Here is a 20112-nt window from a genome sequence, read left to right as displayed (position 1 = left end):
GGAAAGCCTTTCATAAAACAAAAATCTCACCAAGTGAATTTAAAGTCATCACTCCCAATAATTTACTAATTAATAATCAAGGAGTTACAAGTACGATGAATCTTATCACTACCCTAGCCTATACCAAAATACCAACCTACAGTTGAACTTTTACCCCAATACTAAATTGAATTTGATTTTGTAGTAGCCTTCTTTCCTTTGATGCACAAATCTCCAATCTATGATTAACCTTTTGCACGGATCCTAGTACATGACTAACTCTAGCAACTTAAATGATTGTTGTTAGCTGCAAAGTTCTTCACTTCATCAACAATGAAAATCAGGAAGCACTTGTTACAAAACCCCATGGTGTACAAACACAGTAGCTTCTCACAGAGAAAATTAAACTCTTGGTCTATGTATGCGTATATGACGGCTTTTAAAATAAACCTTATATGTCTAGGGTTGTGAGAAAAAACACCCTAAACAAATACATCAGCATTGGTCAAATTTCAGATCTAAAAATTTTGAAATCGTAATTCTCAATAGATCAAGCTTGTGTCAAGCTTCCCATTTAGTCTCGATAGCAGCTATCTGTCGAGATTTAATAAAATAGTTTTTCTTCACTTATTTCTTGAATCAATCTTTATGTCTTTAATACTAACACTTGATATGTTTGAACAACATATTTCTTGATGAATTAAACCCAACTTAGATCTACCTAATTACAAGTAAAGTACGTTTTGTCAAAGTATTAGCTAATTACATAAAAAATATGACTCTAACAACTTAAAACACCAAAATTGTAGAAAATCATTTTCAAAAATTCTTTTATATTATATATATTTTTTAGGAGGACCATACATCATAACCTAACTGATCATTTCATTTTTCTAGGGCCTTTTTGAACCAATTAATTTTTTGGGGGCTAAACTTTAAATAACTATATAAATATGAGAAATGCATAATCCATTTAAAAAAAAATTTGTATCTCTTACATGGGATACAAAGGGGACAATAAAACTTGTTAATTAATAGACCACAATTGAAAGCTCTATAGTGATTGGAGAACAAGATTCTTTAAAGTTGCTTTCTCTCAAAGTCAAGAAAGTTTTTTAATAAAGAAAATGTATACTTGATTGCAATCTAAAGCTCAAGTAATTAAGCTACTACTCATTGGCCATCTTTTCTATAAAGTAGCTAGATAATATTAAAGGGGTAATTAATTAAGTTCTTTGATTAGCATGCTTACATAAGATTGAAGCCAAACAAAATTATTTTGTTAGCGGGGCCATTGATTGAAGGGTTTGAATTGCCCGATGACTAAGGTTTTAGAATTAAAGCCTACCCTAGCCAACCTATTTTTACTTAATCATTACTACTTGAGGGGAAGATGAAATGTGGTAGCCTTTGTTTTCTGTAGAATTTTTTCTTGGTTCCAACATTGCAAAGGAGTTTCAAATATAATAAAGTTCTCATTTTATATTCTTTGAAAAGCACATCCTATCTCTGGGTCTGTTGAACATAATAATTTACTCTTGGCCAAAAAATAGGAGATTGTTTTCTATCTAAAAACAAAATAATATAAAAATCTAGAAATTGTGTGATGTATTTTTTTTTCATTAAGTGGTTACGGGGTTTTTTTCTAATTTAATAATTCGATAATTAGAAGATAATGAAATTTAAACTCTGGATGTTTTTGTTGGAAATATCAAGAAATGTAAACTAGTTGAGTTATAAAGTTTTTTGTTGTAGTTGCGTTATCTGTGTCTCATGGTGATTATAGTAAGCTATATAATGGAAGGTAACTTTTACCTATTAAAAATTTTGAGAGAAACTGAGAAAGAGAACATACGCCACCACTTAATTCAAAGTTGATGTTATTGCATGGTAATAAAAATAACTTCTCCAATTATAAAATTTTATTTTATAGTATCCAATTTTCAAATTCAACGTAGCATCACTTGGTATAATATGAGTGGTTCCTTTACTATTATTAGCCCTTTTTTTTTTCTTTTTGGTTGGCCAATTAATTAATAGCCATGAATTACTTCCCATATAGTGTCCGAAATATCTAAATGTCGTAATAAGTACGACTACATGCGTACGTTGACTTCCATTCGAGATCATTAAATCTCTTTTTTGAAAGAAAGAAAAAAAAATTCCTTAAAGTTTTTTTTAAAAATTATTTAAATATAAGCATGATAAGAGAGAGGGGGGGGGGGGTCTCATATATTTTGCAAATAATAGGTATATAAAAAAGACAATTTCTAAAAACAAGAATCATAAAAATTATGATAACTTAAAAGGATGGTTCCATAAAAATGTTTTTTTTCTTATTTTTTGTGTTCTATATTATACTATACAAAATATAATATGTACTGTGAATTTTTTTATTATATATATATAAAGAGTGTAGCTTCAGCCTATCAAATACTTTTCTTTTCTTTTTTGATAAATAGTGTCACACCAACAAATAACAATTGTTATTGTGATATAAACATCTCAAAATTATTACTTTATTAGTAATAATACTAAAATTTGGGAACATATTTAATTCTAGGTGTCATGCATTGGGGTCTATAGATCATGTTGTGAAAGGAGGAATGTTCCCTCATGGAGCCCACTTGCCTTTATGCATTTGCTTTGCAACATAACTACGTTCGTTCCTCTTGTCTTGGTTTTTTTTTTTTTTTTTTTTTTGCATTTGATTTTGATAATGTAAAACGGTAAAACCCATTCGAACTCTTGGCATGTATTGGTAAAATAAAATAAAGAAATGGATAAGATGAAAGCTCACCTGAATATGTTATAGATATATATATATATATATATATATGCATGATGCAACCCATCTAATAATTATAATGATAACGATAGGTCAAGGAAGTTTTGTCGCCATTTTGTTTTTTATATAATTCTGACATATCAAATCGGAAAGAAGGGTACGTGTCTGGTTAGCAAAAAAAAAAAGGGTACGTGTCTTTTTATATAAAACTTTTTTGGATTAACCATGCTTAACTTGGATCTGTTTAAGGATAATGTTGTAGGGAAATAGAACAATGACTTGCTTGAACAAAAGAAAAAGTGAATGAGAGTGCCTGAAAATAATATAACAATGACACTTGCCTGAACAAAACGTTAATTAATTTACATCAGCATGTTCTTATTTGGTTATTAATTATTAATTTTTAAATCAAATTACAGATAATTTATTATATTAGATAAGTAACATCCAATCAATAAGCCCAAGATATCATTAGCTTGACCTAACAGTTACTAGTAGTTTGTACACTTCATATTTTTAGTTATCTTATTTATAAATTCAAGGGAACATGGCTTCCTTTATTTTCAGCTCGTTTCATAGGACACATGATTGTAACTGAGGTTTAAGGGCTATTTGATTAAACTAGCAACTAGAATTTCTTGAATAAAACAAGGTTTTACAAAAAAAAATAAAACTAGCAAATTGATCGATAATCAGTACCCTGATGTTGTAATTAGGAGACTTTTCAGCATGACTTCTTTGTGGACAACTAGGAATTAATTTGAGCCACAAAACCCAATTATGGTTTTCTGAATCATTGAAAATGACCATTAGTCATTTATTCCTGTTGTTCCTCAATTCCTATATCTTCCAAAAGTTCTAATTAAGCATGTAAAGCTAAATATGGAGGTCATATCTTTAAAAAAATATAAACCATTAAATAGACATCCAAGATTTTTAAAAATTTTAAAAAAAAAAAAAAACATTCTGCCTTTTCATGACAATCCAAGATACGCCAATTAGATATATAATAAGGAATAATTGCTTTGAAAGATATACTATAAATTATAGAACTTTTGATTGTATCTTATTGAAATGTTTTTGACCACATTATTGACATTATTCTTACACAATAATGTGAATGAAAATATGAGACCACAAAAGTTGCTCTTCTAAGGAACAAACCATATGCGGTAATGTGCAATATTGTGTGCATGAGCCGTAATTCTAGGACAATAATTTATATGTGTCCATTAGCATTGAGACAAATACTTTGGGATATAAAAAAACAGTGTTAAGTTGTGTTAGGTAATCTATCATTCACCTCCTTCGTCTCTATGCAATTTGTCTCCTTTCGATCAACCAAATCATTCTATAATGTTTTAGCAAAAATCCATCTCCATGAAGCCAGAAAATAAAATCCTCCATTACTCTGCACCTTTGGAGTTACATGGTGTTTGATCTACTGTAGAGATAATATATAACTTGGTCAGAATTGGTAGCCTCTTTGGAAAACAAAATCACATTGCAGTTGGAAGTGTCTTTCCTGGATTTGGGGTTTTGAAAGTGGTGATGAATAAGAGTATACATAGAATCCTAAGTTATTGATAGAATTTGGGAAAATGAAAGAAAAATAATATTGTTGGGTCCATGCGTGTAATTGTAACCTATACATGGGTTGGACTTTGCTGCTGTCTAGTTCCAGTGTTGGGATTGGGAATATGCCATTTCTCTCCATGAAAAGCCCCATAACTTTCTGTGCATAATCATACCTTTTTTCCTCAATCGACGTGCCTGTAACTATTAGAGCAACGGCATCACAAAATTATTGTCCCTTTTACAAGAAAAAAACATATTTTTTTCATTTTTACACGTCTACTTTTACAAAACACACATATCAATTTATTTATTCTATTATTTATTTTATTTAAATAATAATAGTATTTCTTTAAGTTTTTATTATATCAAACAAATCACTACTCACATGGCCCCACCCACCTTTTTCTTTATTTGTTATGAGAAGAAGACAGATGATAGAGCAACTTGATAAGGAGAGAGAAATTTGCACGTAAACAGTTTTATATATTTGCACATTTTTACAAGTACTGATGTGAGTATTTTTTAAATTAAAATGTGCAAAATTGAGCACTTTTTGTATTTTGCAAATTTTTGCAACTAATGACGTGGTTGCTCTTATGCTAATAGAATCATATATAGTTAAACGTCAAGAGTAAGATAAAATATTTTTGTTAGCTACAAATAAAATTGACAAAAACTAAGAGGGAAATAACTCTTATACACGCTCTAAAGTCATCATTCTAGTTTAAAATATGTGTATGTACAGTGTGTGTAATAATCGTTATTGAACTAAAAATCTCGCCAACTGCCAAATTTAGTTGTGCAATACACAAGTGAACCTCACTCATGTATTTGATATATTAGGTCCATTTGGATACAACTTATTATTACTGAAAGTTATTGAAAACTGATTGTTGCTGAAAATATTGTAACAAAATAATTTTTAAATATATAAATAGTATCGTAAGACTTATTTTTAATATTTTTAATGTGTAAACAGTGCAGTAAAAATTGTCTTCCACTGTCGTCAAATTCGGGCAAAAAAAAAAAAAACGCAACTCACAAAACGCACCGCAGGTATCAGTGCTATCCAAACCAAGGCATTATTACCCAAGTTTACTATTTATATTTTTCAATTTTTTTGTGAATTGACTGTTTGAAACAACTGTGCCCTAAAAAAAAAAACAAAAACAAAAAACAAAAACTGTACCATAAGAAAATAAAATTTCAAAACGGGAAGTCACGACTAACTCTAGGTTCTAGAATACCACTCTGTCTGAACCTCCCCCAAAATAAAAATAAAAAAAGAAATTGATGTGATGGGAATAAAGACTGAGGAAGGAGTACAAGATTTATGAGAAAGAAAAACCTATATGCACAATTCCTTTTAACAGATATAAACGATTGTCAGTTTCTTCTTCAAACTCTTCTCTCTCTTTTTTCTTTTCTTTTTTGGTTGAATTCTTCAAACTCTTCTCATACATTCTTTATATATCTCACATTTTATCCAATCTTTATTTTATTATACATCTTACTTTATCAATGGGGTATCTCCCATTCAATCTGTATAATTTTTTTTTTTTAGTGAAATCTGTATAATCTATCATTGTGTGTTTAGGATTTAAAGAGATTATAAATGGTTTCTTCACCACTATTTTTTTTTTTAATACAATAAGTCATGTTATAGACCATGTCACGTTAAAGAGAATGGTATGACTGTATAAAAAAAAAATTAAATTAAGAAGATGTCAATTCCTTGTTAAAGTTAACAAAATTGCATTTCAATTTTATTTTTTTATTTGGGTACGTAAGATAGTTTAACAAGTGATGAATTGATATAAGATGCACCGTGCACTTTGCTTTGAGGATTTGTTTTGATCATTTTTTTTTTTTCTTTTTTTTGATGAACTGGATTTGCTTTGATCATTTTCTTTATGTGGTGATGAGGATTAATACGTTGACTTCCCCTTTCTATTTTAATACAGCCAAAAAGCCCTTGTGGAAGTAGACATGTCCAATATTATTGAGCTTGAATAGATTAACTTAAGCTCTTATTTCCTAATTAATCTCCTATAGCCTTATCGTTCAACAGGCATTTCTTGGTGTATTATAATTAAATTAAGTTTTTAATTAATTAGCTTATTAATAACTCTTTTAAAACTTTACTTAAAAAAAATGAAGAAGATCAACTATAATTTTTTAAAACTTGTTTATTAAGTATAATAAACCATTAAAAATAAACTCTCTCCAAGGAGCAGTGACTTAATTGGGAGAGGGTATATTATGTTTCAGGTGTATTTATACATACATCCAACCTCACAACGTGTAGAACTCTGGACTGGGTGTATGCACCCAAATCATAATATCATCTTGCCTTTAATTGAACAGCATAGGTACAAACTAAAGAGATTTTACTTACCACCAGCCCCTGGTTTACAGATTATAGCTTTTGTATCTAGTGAAAAGGGAAAAACCAGCAAAAGCCATAGTCATGTTTTCTGCATAATTTCATGGTTCTGATGGGTCAACATGCGAATTATTAAGTGGCTCACATGTGAACATCTCATTTTCTTTTTAGTTTCTTCGTCCATTTGGTTTGTTGCAAATGATTTTCCACCAGATTTTTAGCTTATTAGAATATTGGTGGCAGAGTCTTGTGGACGCATAGTACCCCAAAAAACAAGTGCCATGCACCACCAACTAATCTAGTCCTCAGAATTAAATAAAAAATGAAAAATTCATTTCAACGTGTATTCTTTTTTGCCATTTGGAGGCCTCTGGTTGTCTTTGCTCTATATTGTTTTGTAATTTAGTGATTAAAGGGAAACATCGATGGATTTTCCCAGATAGCCATGGCCTACATAATGGAACATTATCACTTTTAAGTTTTAACCATCATTCTAATTGAACTCTCACTACTTAGTGTCACTTTCTTATTCTTTTTTTCTGAGTTATGGTAAAATCCTCTCCGTTTTTGTCTTTTGCCCGTGACCCATATATGTCAACTTTCTAATTAGGGCTATAAATGAACAAAGTGATTCAAAAACATCTTGATGATTTGATAAAAAGAACATTAATGTTTGTTTGCTTATAAATAAACTAAGTTTAAGCCTTAATTGAGTCTAAATCTTCTGTCCCACTTTTCCTGCTCCACTCTATACTCCACCAATAAATACTTACCACATGTTCACCTAATTAATTAAATATTATCATTATTGACTTATTAATCCTACAGTTATTAATTAATAGTATCACGTGGCAAGTATTTATTGGTAGAGTATAAAGTGGAGCAGAAAAAGTGAGACAGAAGATTTGGACTCGCCTTAATTTTAGATTTGTTTGGCAAACGAGCCAAGCTCAAGCAAAATAAATAAATAAATAAATAAATATTTTGTTTATGAACAAACTAGTCAACAATAAGCTTAATAAAAATATAATAAAACACAAGTGGAGCATAGGCTCATTTATGGACTAAAAAATAAATTTATATCTTACTAAACATTTAATTAATTGAGAGCTTGGACCACCCATCCAAACCAAATGGGTTTAATAATATGGATTTGATAATAACTTGCGTTGAATCTCAAGCTCAGCTTGACTAATGAATCAAGTTTAGGAAAATTGAGCTCAAGTTTTTAGACTTTTGATGAGTTCAAGTTCAAACATTATTTGTAGGCTTAGTTTGAGATTGAGCCAAGCTTAAATATTTTACTTACTAGACAAAACTCAGTTCATTTACAGTCCTAATTAGAGTGACTTAACCATCCAGTACTTAGCCTCAGAAAATAATAATAATAATAACAATAAAAAAGAGGGGCTCATACATTCTACATCCTTATTTTATGTTGTTATATTAAAATTAAGCTAAAATGCAAAACTGACACTCTAACTTTTTTCAAATTTCATTTCAATCCTCTAACTTTGCGTTTGTTCATTTCAGTCCTCTAAGTTTCAGATTTATTCAATTAAGGCATTTCCGTTAACTTTTGTTAAAAAATTTTGGAAAAAAAAAATCTGGAAAATATTTTTCAATCATTAATTGAATTTTTTTAATTTAAAAAATTTGAAGAAAATTTTATAAAATTGAAAAATTAACCACAAAATATAACAAAAGCCTTAATTGAATAAACTTGAAAGTTAGAGAACTGAAATAAAATCTGAAGAAATTTAGAGGGTCAGTTTTGCATTTTACGCTAAAAATTACTTTCCTCTCTAGGATACAAGCAACATTAGAGAAATAAAATTTTAACAACTTTTTCATAACTTGTTAAGCTAATAAATTGTTATTGGAGTAACATTGTTTTGATATAGTTCAACCAATAACACTTCGTGTACACACAAACCACTTCATATAAAAAAAAGTGGTATAAATTTGTGTCACTAAACTTAATGGTAAGATATATTTGTGGTTTTAATTGTTGGATTGGAATTTTGTTCTTGAATAATAAGGCACTCAATTGGGTCCTCAAATAAATTGCTAAGAAATATTAGTGTAGCCACTCTCATATTACCGGTCTCTCAAAATTAGCATGTGGCTCTACAGAATATTTTTTTTAGCCAAATCAAAGAGCATTATTATAGCATTAAAATTTTGTAGAATGCTACGGTTCTCAACTAGTTTGAAGAGCATTATAGCATTTTGTAAAATCGTTCCTTCTCTTTTTTTTTCTTTTCTTTTTTTTATTCAAACTTTCTCTCTCCCTCGCTTCTCTAAAGAATAACTTATGATAAATCTTAGTCAGGTATATAAGAAAATGAAAGGTGAGACATAGAGTATGTTTGAAAAGATACCAAAAATAGGAAAGTGGTATTTCATTTTCATGTTGATTTAATTTATAACACGAATACTGTCATAAGATTAAATTAAAAGATTCTCATATCATATGCCGTGGTATATTTTCAACATATGACTAAGTGGATCTTGACTTTAATGATAAAAGTGAATCCCAGTCTCTCTCCAAGGGATACGAGGCCAAAGCTTGAGGGAGTGTACTTACTCCTTATTTGAAAAGGGCACATCAAGACTTTTGATTTTGTGAATTTTAGTTAACTCAACTTGTAAAGTTTTTTATGGTTGAATAAAAGGTTTGGGGTTCAATCCCTTCCTAGACTAAAAATTGATTGGTATCTTAGTCTGATGATAAAGAACTATTATCAGACTCAGACATTATAGGTTTAAACTCTCAAAAAATAAAAGACTTTCTATAATTTTTTTTCCTTTTTCTTTTTCAAGCAAATATCATTAATAACAAGAATAAAATATAAGAGAATTCACATTAGTCCATCTATAATAAAAAATATAAAAAAAAAATGTGTAAAATTTACATAATTCTGCCTAAAAATGACTCACATCAATCCATGTATAATGTGTAAATTTACAAGTTTGCTACAATAATCGTGTAAATTTAACTATAATTGTGTAAATTTATACTAATACTATTCATTTTGAATCTAATTTTTTATTATTTCTTTACGTATCTCGAAGATAAATGAAGAGAGTAGATAGTAGTTGTTGTGTATGAAGAAAAAGAAATAATTTTTAAAAAATCAAGAAAATTGATATTTTAATAAAATATAGTTTAAAATAATTAATCTGATGTAAGATATTTTAAAAAATGAGTATGTAAAATAGAAAAAATAAATTATTATACTAAAATAGACAAAAAAAAAAAATTGCACATGAAAATGTTCTAAGCAATAAAAGCATATATATTAAAGGCTTGGGGTGGAGACCCAAGTGATAAAATTAAAGGCCCAACGGGCTAAAATTATGGGCTGCCCAGTTTTCTATTTACAATAAGAGTAAGGTTTGTTCAAAGTTAGACATCATTTCAAAGAATGGAGTCAATCTTGGCACAAGTGGCTTTTGGGCTTCTACCGCAGGTAGACATGGCACACAAAGGAATGGAGGAGGAAATTGAATTAATAAGAAATTAAGAACTAACCTGGCAGCTCGGGAAAGCATATTTGATTGCCATCCATCAATTCGCAAAGAGAACATAAGAGATGAGATGCAAAGATTTATCAAATTTACACAATCTTCATTAAACCCATACCAATTCAAGATTCCCAAAAGAAGCTCCATTACATTTTGTCGAAAGCCTTTTCTGTGTCAACTTTTAGCACGCTCCACCTTCCTTGCCTTTTATGGTCCGTTTAGATTGAAGGAGAGAGAGGGGGAGTAGAGTAAACTAATTTCCAGTCGACTCTACCATACTCTACTCCCTTTCTGCTTTCCCTCCCTCTCCCCTCAATCCAAACAGGCAAATGATTCATTGATGTGCAATAATGTTATTTTATTGAATTACGCTTCCAAACACAAAGGTCACTTGCGTGATTAGGAATGGTAGATGGTATTTAAGCCTATTCGCTAAAAAAATTTGGAGGTAATCTTGTAAGCAACACTGCAAAACCTTATAAGCCTAAATTGGTTTACTGTTGAGGTTCCGGAAATTTGAAAATAAGTGCATTGAAAGTATGGATGAATTCTCCTATGAGCGATTAAAAAATAAATTGTGGCAACTTCACACTTCCTTTTGATTATATTTCGAGGCTATTTATCAAAGGGTCATGCTAATGAGTACCCTTAGTGCATTAGTTAACAATCCATTTTAGAAAAGTTTTGACACAACTTTTATGAGAAATGAAAAAAAACTGTCAAAACATTAATTGTTTTTTTTTTTTCCTCTCCCATCAAAATTTTCTTTAAATAGATTGTTAACCAATGCCCTAAAGGCATTCGCTAGAATTTCTTTTTATTAAATAATGCAAACACACCATTCAGACCGGGGTTTCGTGGGATCCTAGGCTGAAGATTCCAATGGGAGCTTGTAGAGTTATTCATTTTTCAAGTCAATGACAATAAATTGATTAGGTTTTCCAGTTCCAAAGGAAGCTAGGTTAAAGGATGAGAAAAGGGAGGTAATATGGTTAACAAAGCAAATTCCTACTTAGCCTATGTTCAAGACCCATGCCCCTACATTGGTTTTTTTTTTTTTTTTTTTTTCCCTCTGATAGGTAAGAAAAAAATATTATGGATGTAAAAAGGGCTATTTCATGTAGAGGGATGAAATAGCCAAAAGAATTTTGGCATTTCTACTTCATCTGACGACAGTTGATTAATAAGAGAGGGGGGGAGGGGGACCACTGGAGTTAGAATTTTTGTTTCCTTCAGATTTCTTCAATATTCAGAGCTTCAGTTTATTTTTCTTTTTCTTTTTTGTGATTTGAGCTTCCTTTTGGATTGAGTCAATCGCATGTTTTATGTAGGATATTTTGTTTTAAACAAACAAGAGAGTTTTTGTTCCACCACTTCAACTTTTGGTTCATAGATTGATTTAAGACAATCTGTAGGGAAAAGAACCAACTGCTTCTATCCAAAGCATCTGTCACCACTACTGAGCTATTCTTATCCGCTGTCCATATTTCTTCAATTTTGAAGAGTTTAGGGTAGCTTTTCTTCTCTCTGTAAGTGAACAAGACCATTGGAGCACGATCTAAGGATGTAACCAGGACATCTCTAACCAAAGCATAACAAAAACCACTCTCCATCCAATCTTTGACATTTGCATGAGTTGGTCTTTTGTTAGATGAAGTGTAAGGGTTTTCCCCAGAGGTCCTAGATCAATTAAACCTTCTTAATTCATAAACCCCATGAATCCTTCTCTTAAAAAGCTTGAAAAAGGATTCCCCAAGGTAGCTTTAGAGGAAAAAAAAAAAAAGGTATGAGTTTGTATCATATGCAATCCTCATACCTCCCTGGCCACACGCAAATTTCACCAACAAAGCAACTGACCAAGCATGGTTGCCAAAGCCATCAAGTTCATACTCTCTTGAAGGCATAAATCCATATATAACCTTGCCAATTAATTTATCTTTTTAATTATTGGAAATCTAATTAGTTAGAGCTTTATAACTCAAAAACACTACCCAATTCTCTCAATAGGGAAAATCTGAGTTCAAATTATCCCACTCACTCCCACTTAATGTAAGGAAAATTGTGAAAGAGAGGGGGGTGAGGTTCACTTCAAATTCTATCAGATAGAGAGAACAAATTTTCTGAAAAACCTTTCCTGTAGTTAATGAATGCGGAATCAAAATTTAAAGATTTACTAGCAGTTTCAAAGCCCACTAGAATAACTTGTTGAGCACACATTATATTTATTTCCTTTTCAATCTGAGTTTCTCAATATCTCCTGTTTTGAGATCTATGATTTTTTTTTAAATGAAGTGGAACCTCACCAAGGTAGGGCTCTTTTGATCCACTCCTAAAAAGTAAACCATGAATACACAACCTTACCCACCAAAACTGTGTATCAGGTAATCCAAGGAAACTCTTGGTGGGGATGGAACCCAGGATGTTTGGGTCTACAAATCGTCTCATACCACGCCTCCAACCAATAGGTTGCACCCTGACGAGTTCTATGAAAATATATAGAGCTGAAGATTTAAACAATAATCTGGGCAGCCCCACTAAATCCTTAGAGAGCAAGGCAACGAATTGATTGTGGGAGAACTAAGTCCAAGGAAAAGTTACTCACAAGATGAAATTGTAATAGTCAATAGCAACAAGTTAAATAAATCATTTCCTAAATAAATTTTTTTTCATTCTTTCCTTCCTCATTACTACAATCTAGGAAACAGTGAAACGGTATACAATAAATTCATAATAAACACATCAAGAAAAAGCCAGTACAGTGGCAAGTGCTGTTATCCACAATCTCAAATTTCACCTGTCCCAAGAGGCTGCCTTGACGTATCACCAGAAGCCCATGCTTGATAGTCCTTCACAAGCTGCACAGCCAAGATTAAAAGCAAAGCATCAATTAAGATTAACATAAATGGCTCTATAGCAAATTCTTTAGCCGAAGCATATTCTTATGTGAAGATTTTACACTTTAGATGATCAAAAAGAATCAAAATGGAAGGTCAACCAACCATTGGAAATAATTTGGGGAGAAGTGTCATTGCAGACATTGTAATAAAGAAAATTTTGGGAAGCAGTAAATAGACCTCAAGCATTAAAAGGAGAGTGAGAGATAAGCAGGAATGATATAAGTACTTCAGAACCATTCAGCCTATCTATACTTTCAAAGAAAGCATGCCAAACAAACATGCCTAAGTTCTTACAATGCTATTTAAAATTTTGGGAAAATTCCAAAAAACACCCATATAGATTTATACTTAAGGTCCAATTTAAATGCTACACGTTCCAATAAATATCACATGTATCGGATATAAGCATCTGCCCTCTCATAGTGTGAGGGCCCCACATTAATATGGGACACACACTTTATGTGTGAGTAAGGATATATATACATCCACTGCATAAGATACCTCCTCTGCACTTTTATTACTGAGACAATCAAACTCCCAATCCCACTTCGTTAAACTCAACCTCAACAGAGAGAAATTTGCACCAATATACGCACAAAAATGACACCATTTTTTCCTAAAGACAATAGCGATGTTTTTGTTGAGTGAGAAAGAGAGAACAATAATGGTTTCAATATCAGTTTTTGCATTTTGGATAAAGTTTTTCATTATTTCTCTCTAATGTTAAATGATGAGTTATACAGGTTAAATAAAACAGTGCCTTTTACTGTGTGTATTGGTGTAAAATTTCTTGTCAAGAATTTAACTAGGATGGGGATTTTGATTGTCACAATAATAAAAGTGCAGGGTTTAAATTGACACAATTAAAAGTATAGAGTCTAATTAATCATAGGTATAAAATTAGGGTTTTTTTTCCCCCTAAATTTTTTTTTGGAGTATCATTTGGTTGGTTTTTCCTAAGGAAAGATTAAGGTAGGCCTGGGTCCATTAAAAGAAGTAGGCACAACCAATAAGAAGTTTCCATATGGAACCTTCTCTGCCACAACACAGGCAAGAAGTTGCAATTGAAAATGTTGTATACCAAAATGCTATTTAATTATCATATTCCAGATTGCAATATGCACCCAGGTAAGGACATATGACTAAATTTAATCAGAATGAAATACGTGGAGGCTGAAGATTTGCAATTGCCACTTTCCTGTTTAATTGGTAAGAAAAGCTAATAAAAGTTTCAACAAACCTGTGCTGTAAATCGGGGAAGCATAATCCTCAGCACTTGTTCAAGGACTTGGGTACCAGTTGATTCAATTGCTTGCACTGGAATTAGACTAAATGCAGAAGGAATCTCAATGCTAACCTGGATGCGACATAATAATCCCAAATACAATTTTTAGAGACTTATAAACACTTTAAATTGTTATGCAATGACTAGAAACAATCACTTCAAAACCATTACCTCAATGACAGTATCTGAGGTCAGTTGTTGCACTAATGAGCTGCTTTGGTTGCTCCCACATGAAACTTGGTTCACCATAGAAGCTGCATTCCCATACCAAATCAATGTCAAAGCATTCCTGAAAAAAGCATATACCAAATGACTCAACTTGATTAAGGTTTTTTTTCAATGAGGCTTTTTATGTCCACTTCCAAGTTATACAAAAATAAATCAAATACATTTCTTGCGTGCAAGCTTTTCTCGTTAGCCCCCTGAACTTCAAATCTTCAAAACTATTATCTACATGTACCATTTTGTGAAGGAGTTTCTTTTTCGACCTAAAACTTTAATTTTAATCAATAATGAAATGCCATCAAAGTTATTCAATAAATGAGAGTCGTTACACTCCATAACCATACCACTTCTGTTCTTGCATAGCATCAGACTTATTCAGTAAAGAGTGCTGTTTATCTACATATCCATCAACATCTGTAATTCTCTCTCCTGTTATTGATTGCTTAGCATCAAAGTTATTTAGTGACAGCTCTCTCTCTCTCTCTCTCTCTCTCTCACACTCATACTTATGACAATAGCAAAATACTTGCCTGCTTATTGATATTTAGTACATTTTGGGAGTAAAACAGACAAGAATAAAAATTTGCTAGAACACACAAGGTACGCTATAAAACTAATCTACAACAAAACTGTATTAGCATGACATTAAAGTTTCATTGCTTGGATCAGTATCTTCTCTTTGGGATAGCTAGATTAGTCGTGATAGTCCTTATTATCAATTACACCATATCCACTAATTGATTTCCTACTTCAATTAAATATCCCACACACCCTCTATTTTTCTATAATGCCATCAATTCTGTATTAATTTCCATGCCATGTAAAATGTATGAAGAAACTGCTTTGCTTGTAAGCTAAAATTTTCAAGTCCAGCCATGAGTTAGCCTCAAAATTATTTCTCCCAATTGAAAGCCCATGTATGTGAAAATACCCAAATCCATGTGTTTCTAAAAACAATAGCAAAGCTAAGATCATTGCATAAACATTTCTCCAGTTACAATGAAGTCTGATTTTTTACTAAAACTGACTTTGAAACTAACCTCAATGACCAAGACCTGTTAGATAAGTTGAAATTCAAAACTCATTCCAACAAATGGTATGGCTATGCAATAATGACCAGCTTAGATAACGTATTAAGTATGTTGCAGACAGTATACTGATCAAATATGTCCCGTACAGAGTGAAACTAACTGAATTTGCCAGCAATTAGTTGTATCTATATTGCTACTCTGCACGTAACATATATAGTCATTATCAATAGAACTCTATCATGAACTCCACATTGATTAGTACATACTTTCTAATTCAAATGCTATAGCAACCACATATCATTCATGTTCTGCAACACACAAAAACAAAATACAATCCATATAATTCTTCTTAACGACACTACAAAACATTCCAATTTGTCTGGTGATAACGCTAAGTCACAAACCAATTTACAAAATCACTCACCCTCAAATTTGTCATTCTGTTCAGCAACCATTGGAGACCCCTCGAGCTGTACCAACAAACAATTATCAGAACAAAAGCCAAAAGGGTACCACCAGATTCAACCACAAAAAAAAACACACACATACACAAAGTAGAGAGCAAAAGCAGAAACCTTGCAGGACAAGAGCCTAATGCAACACCCATTAGGCTGTTCTTCCACTCTAACAAGCAAAACAGGGCAAACCTCAAAAGCAAAGAACTTAATCCTATAAATGTAACACCTAAACGTGTTCTCATCCACCCTCTCAATTCGCTCCGCATCCAACACCGAGTACTGACTCGCCGGCAACCTCATATACTCAACTGTCACAACAACAAAAACCCATCAAAATTTTCCAAAAACCCACTTCACAGTTCTCAAAATCAAAACCAAAAAGTCCATCCTAACATTACTTAGAGGCCGTTCGAGCTGCCGAACTGTAACGGACTCTTTTCGCCGAGCAACGAACCGGGCTTTCTGCGTTGAATCCGCCGAAATGCGAAGCGAGGAGGGCCTCCGAGATTCCTCAGGCTCAGCAGAGAAAGCTAAACCCAACTGACCATGCCTTAAACAGTGACGAGCTTTTCTAGGGCTTGCTCCAGGACATGAAATGCCACCAAATCCAACACTATAAGAGCAAGATGAGCTTAATGCCATCAAAACCCAAACGAAAACAGAGAATCACTGAAATAAATTGTTTAGATTTGAGCCTGAGATTTTGAATAATACTAGCATTTGTGAGTGGATGAGCCTTGTGTGTGTTACTGTAAACTCAGATAAACACCACGAACTACGCTGTCTGCGCGCACGTGAGAGTCACGTGACTTAGCGACAAAAAAATATAATTATCTAAAAATTGAAATGAAAATTTTTTTCATTCATCAGTGAAAAAAAAAAAAAAGCTACATTCCAATGAATCTAACCCCTTGACAACAACCAGAAACCCTAAAATCCCCAAAACAACCCTACTGAACAATCGAATTTCCCAAAATGCCCCTACGTAGAAAAAACCCGCAATTTTCAAGAGCTGGTAAACTTGGTAACCGCCTTGGTTCCTTCGGAGACCGCGTGCTTGGCGAGCTCGCCGGGGAGCACCAGCCGCACCGCCGTCTGGATTTCGCGCGAGGTGATCGTCGGCTTCTTGTTGTAGCGAGCGAGCCTCGAGGACTCGCTCGCGAGCTTCTCGAAGATGTCGTTGATGAAGCTGTTCATGATTCCCATGGCCTTGCTGGAAATCCCAATGTCGGGGTGGACCTGCTTCAAGACCTTGAAGATGTACATCTTGTAGGTCTCGACGTTGCGCTTCGTCCTCTTCTTCTTCTTGTCGACCGAGGCGGCGCCGCCTCCTTCCTTCGGGAGCTTCTTCTCCGCCTTCGGCTTCTTCTCCGCCGGTGCTTTCTCCGCCGGCTTCTTCTCCGCTGCCTTTGGTGCCATTTTTCAAATTCTAGAGAGAGAAAAAAAAAAAAAGGAGGGAATGTCAAATACTCAAATGTGTGTTTGTTTGTTGGTTTGTGCTCTGTGGGGTTTGGGAATTTTGTTTATATAGAGGGGAACGGTGAGAGCTGATTGGTTCAGGGCTAGGGGACGCGGATCGATGACGTGGATGGTTGGATCTTTTTAGGGATGTGAATTGACGGTGGAGATTGGTTTTGGTGGGAAAAGAAAAGGAGGGATTTGGGAAATTTTTGAATTCTGAAGTCTCGTGTCGTGAGTGCTTTTGCTTCTTTCTTTTTAATTTTTGTTTGGGATTTTGGTGCGAGTTTGGATACCACTGAAAGTTGTCAGCTATTTGCCCTTTTTTTGTCCCATGGTTCTGCATTTTTTAGTATTACACTACTATTTATATTTTTAAATTTTATTTTAATATAATATTTTTAATAATTAATTTTTAATCTACAACAAATACAAATAAGTAGCATTCAAATAGAACCAAAAGTTGAATGGAGGCTAATTTCGGCAGTCCCATTGGTTAGGTGGGAGAATAGCTAGCTGGATCAGGAAGACTTTGTTTAGGCTGTTCGGTGGGCTCTGGGCTCACAGTTGGCAAATGGACTTGTTAGGTAAGGACCGTAAGGTTACGCCTTAGGTTTGAGTTTGACCCCCCTTCTTTTTTTTTTCTTTTTTTCTTTTTTTTTTATGTTTTCTATACTTTACAAATTTCTAAATTATTACTTCTTTTTTTTTTTTTGAGAAGCCACCCCAGGAAGAGGGGGGGAAATTATTACCTATTTTTTCCAATAAAAATCAGTATTTTTTCAAATTAGCCAATCCAACTTTGATCCCTAGTAACCTATTTTTATAAAATTAAAATTAAAAAATTTACTCCAACTTTAAAGTTTAAACCACTTATTGTTACTGTGATGATCTATTCCCAACAACCTTAAACTTTTGGGCCTAAACCCCCAATTCACTTGTACTTTAGGGTGGGTTTATCTCATAATGTAAGGTCCAATAAATGGTTCTAAAGGTTACTAGTGGGGTTAGAGTGTTGTTTTGGCCCTAAACTCTCTTGATTTAGCTCAATAGAGATGATGACTATACAGCAAAGCCCTTTTCCTAAAATCCGAATAGGATTTCTTAATTTTCGAGATGTGTTGTTCCTCGCTACTTTCGTGTCTCACTTCCTAGAATTTTCCAACCCCCCATTCCTTCCTCTCCTCCCCTATTTATATCCTCTTTTAGTGGGGTCATCATGATGAGGGCATATTCCCCATGTCAATAGGCCCCCATTGTATTACATCGCTGACCAGAGGGGACCCACCTTTTTCTAGTGATATGACTTCCTAATAACTTGTGCATGACGTCGATTATTACTAAGCAGGCAAAATCCCCCAAGGCATTATTTATTGTTCACGACACATCTTGGGATATTTAGTTCTAATGTCCGACCAAACCCATCTCAACTCGGCTAAGTGGGCTGAAATGGGCCAAGAAAATTCAATGAGTCGGCTTGCATTTCGGGACCAACCTGCTATTCTCTAATCATACAGTTACAAAAGTATTACTTAGGGTATATTTGTAGGGATTTAACTTTTTTTTTTTTTTACCTATGCCTTGGTCTAATGAGATCTAAGATGTATCTCTAAGAGCATTAAACCTATTTTTCTCTCCATTTTGGAGAGCAAACCCACAAAAATCAACTCCAATGGTCTCTCCAAGATGCAAACAAAAATTGGAGTAGCTACTATCACTCTTTTGGTGTAGAGAGTACTGTAGCTTTGCTAAACTAATTTAATGAAATAAAATATTGGACCAACCTTTTTATTTTATTTTATACAGCTCTCTCTCTCTCTCTCTCTCTCTCTCTCTCTCTCTCTCTCTCTCTCTCTCTCTCTCTATATATATATATATATATATATATATGCCAAGGCTATAGGCTGAGAACGTGGACAATCTTGGCGAAGTAGTGGATGTAGACAACAAGGGTGGTGTCGTGAGTTGCAAAGGCGAGCGAGCCGATGAACATGAGCACCTAGTTGAGAATATTGATGCAGGCGAAAAGCTAAGAGAAAGGCATAATAGCTGGAGGCGGCTCGATCTCTTATGACTCTTTGATCTCATTTTTTGACTCTAAGACGCACACTAACTTAATAAAATTGTTAGGATCGAAGTCAACACTAATCTCTCTCCTCTCTGTTGATCTTAAAGCCACAATAAAACCCACTCAACATAGTCTCTCTCTAACTTAAGATTTGGGTTAAAACAAATAAAAAAATGTGGGTGTTGTTGAATGATAAAATTTGAGCAAAAGAAATTTGGATCCTATTGGTTGGTAAAAATATGGGCAAAAAAGAGATTTATCTGTCATAGATTGTTGAAAATGTTAATGGAGAAGAGTTTTGGGTGTTTGTTAGTTGATAAAATGTATCAAATCTTGGAAAATAATAATAAAATGAATAAATAATATGTAAATGGTGATTGGAAAATGATAGAGAACCTACTAGCAATTGTATTTGAAAAAATAGGCAA

General features: G+C 33.0%; 2 protein-coding genes across 2 annotated transcripts; both read right to left on the bottom strand.

Moving 5' to 3' along the window:
- Positions 1-12873: 12873 nt before the first annotated feature.
- LOC111995795 (uncharacterized) lies at positions 12874-16926 on the bottom strand. The gene is made up of 6 exons (XM_024027733.2): positions 16557-16926; positions 16276-16466; positions 16125-16170; positions 14616-14698; positions 14400-14516; positions 12874-13117 (listed from the first exon to the last, which is right to left on the bottom strand). The coding sequence occupies exons 1-6, from the start codon at positions 16798-16800 to the stop codon at positions 13046-13048; spliced, it is 753 nt and encodes a 250-aa protein (XP_023883501.2). The 5' UTR covers positions 16801-16926; the 3' UTR covers positions 12874-13045.
- Positions 16927-17030: 104 nt separating this feature from the next.
- LOC111995796 (probable histone H2B.3) lies at positions 17031-17873 on the bottom strand. The gene has a single exon (XM_024027734.2). The coding sequence runs from the start codon at positions 17575-17577 to the stop codon at positions 17164-17166; it is 414 nt and encodes a 137-aa protein (XP_023883502.1). The 5' UTR covers positions 17578-17873; the 3' UTR covers positions 17031-17163.
- Between the last annotated feature and the right edge of the window lie 2239 nt (positions 17874-20112).

The sequence above is a fragment of the Quercus suber genome, unplaced genomic scaffold (genome assembly GCF_002906115.3).
Source record: "Quercus suber isolate HL8 unplaced genomic scaffold, Cork oak 2.0 scaffold_18, whole genome shotgun sequence".
In the NCBI taxonomy this organism is placed as follows: Eukaryota; Viridiplantae; Streptophyta; class Magnoliopsida; order Fagales; family Fagaceae; genus Quercus; species Quercus suber.
The sequence above is the reverse complement of the archived record's forward strand: the minus strand, read 5'-3'. Positions and strand labels throughout refer to the sequence as shown.

Bases quoted from the DNA above. Each gene is read 5' to 3' on its own strand.
- LOC111995795 (XM_024027733.2), bottom strand. From the start codon at position 16,800: ATGGCATTAAGCTCATCTTGCTCTTATAGTGTTGGATTTGGTGGCATT. The intron at 16,171-16,275 runs GTTTCTGCTTTT...TTGTTGGTACAG, and splicing joins TTAGGCTCTTGTCCTGCAAG to CTCGAGGGGTCTCCAATGGT. The intron at 13,118-14,399 runs GTTTGTTGAAAC...TTGGCTGTGCAG, and splicing joins TTCCCCGATTTACAGCACAG to CTTGTGAAGGACTATCAAGC.
- LOC111995796 (XM_024027734.2), bottom strand. From the start codon at position 17,577: ATGGCACCAAAGGCAGCGGAGAAGAAGCCGGCGGAGAAAGCACCGGCG.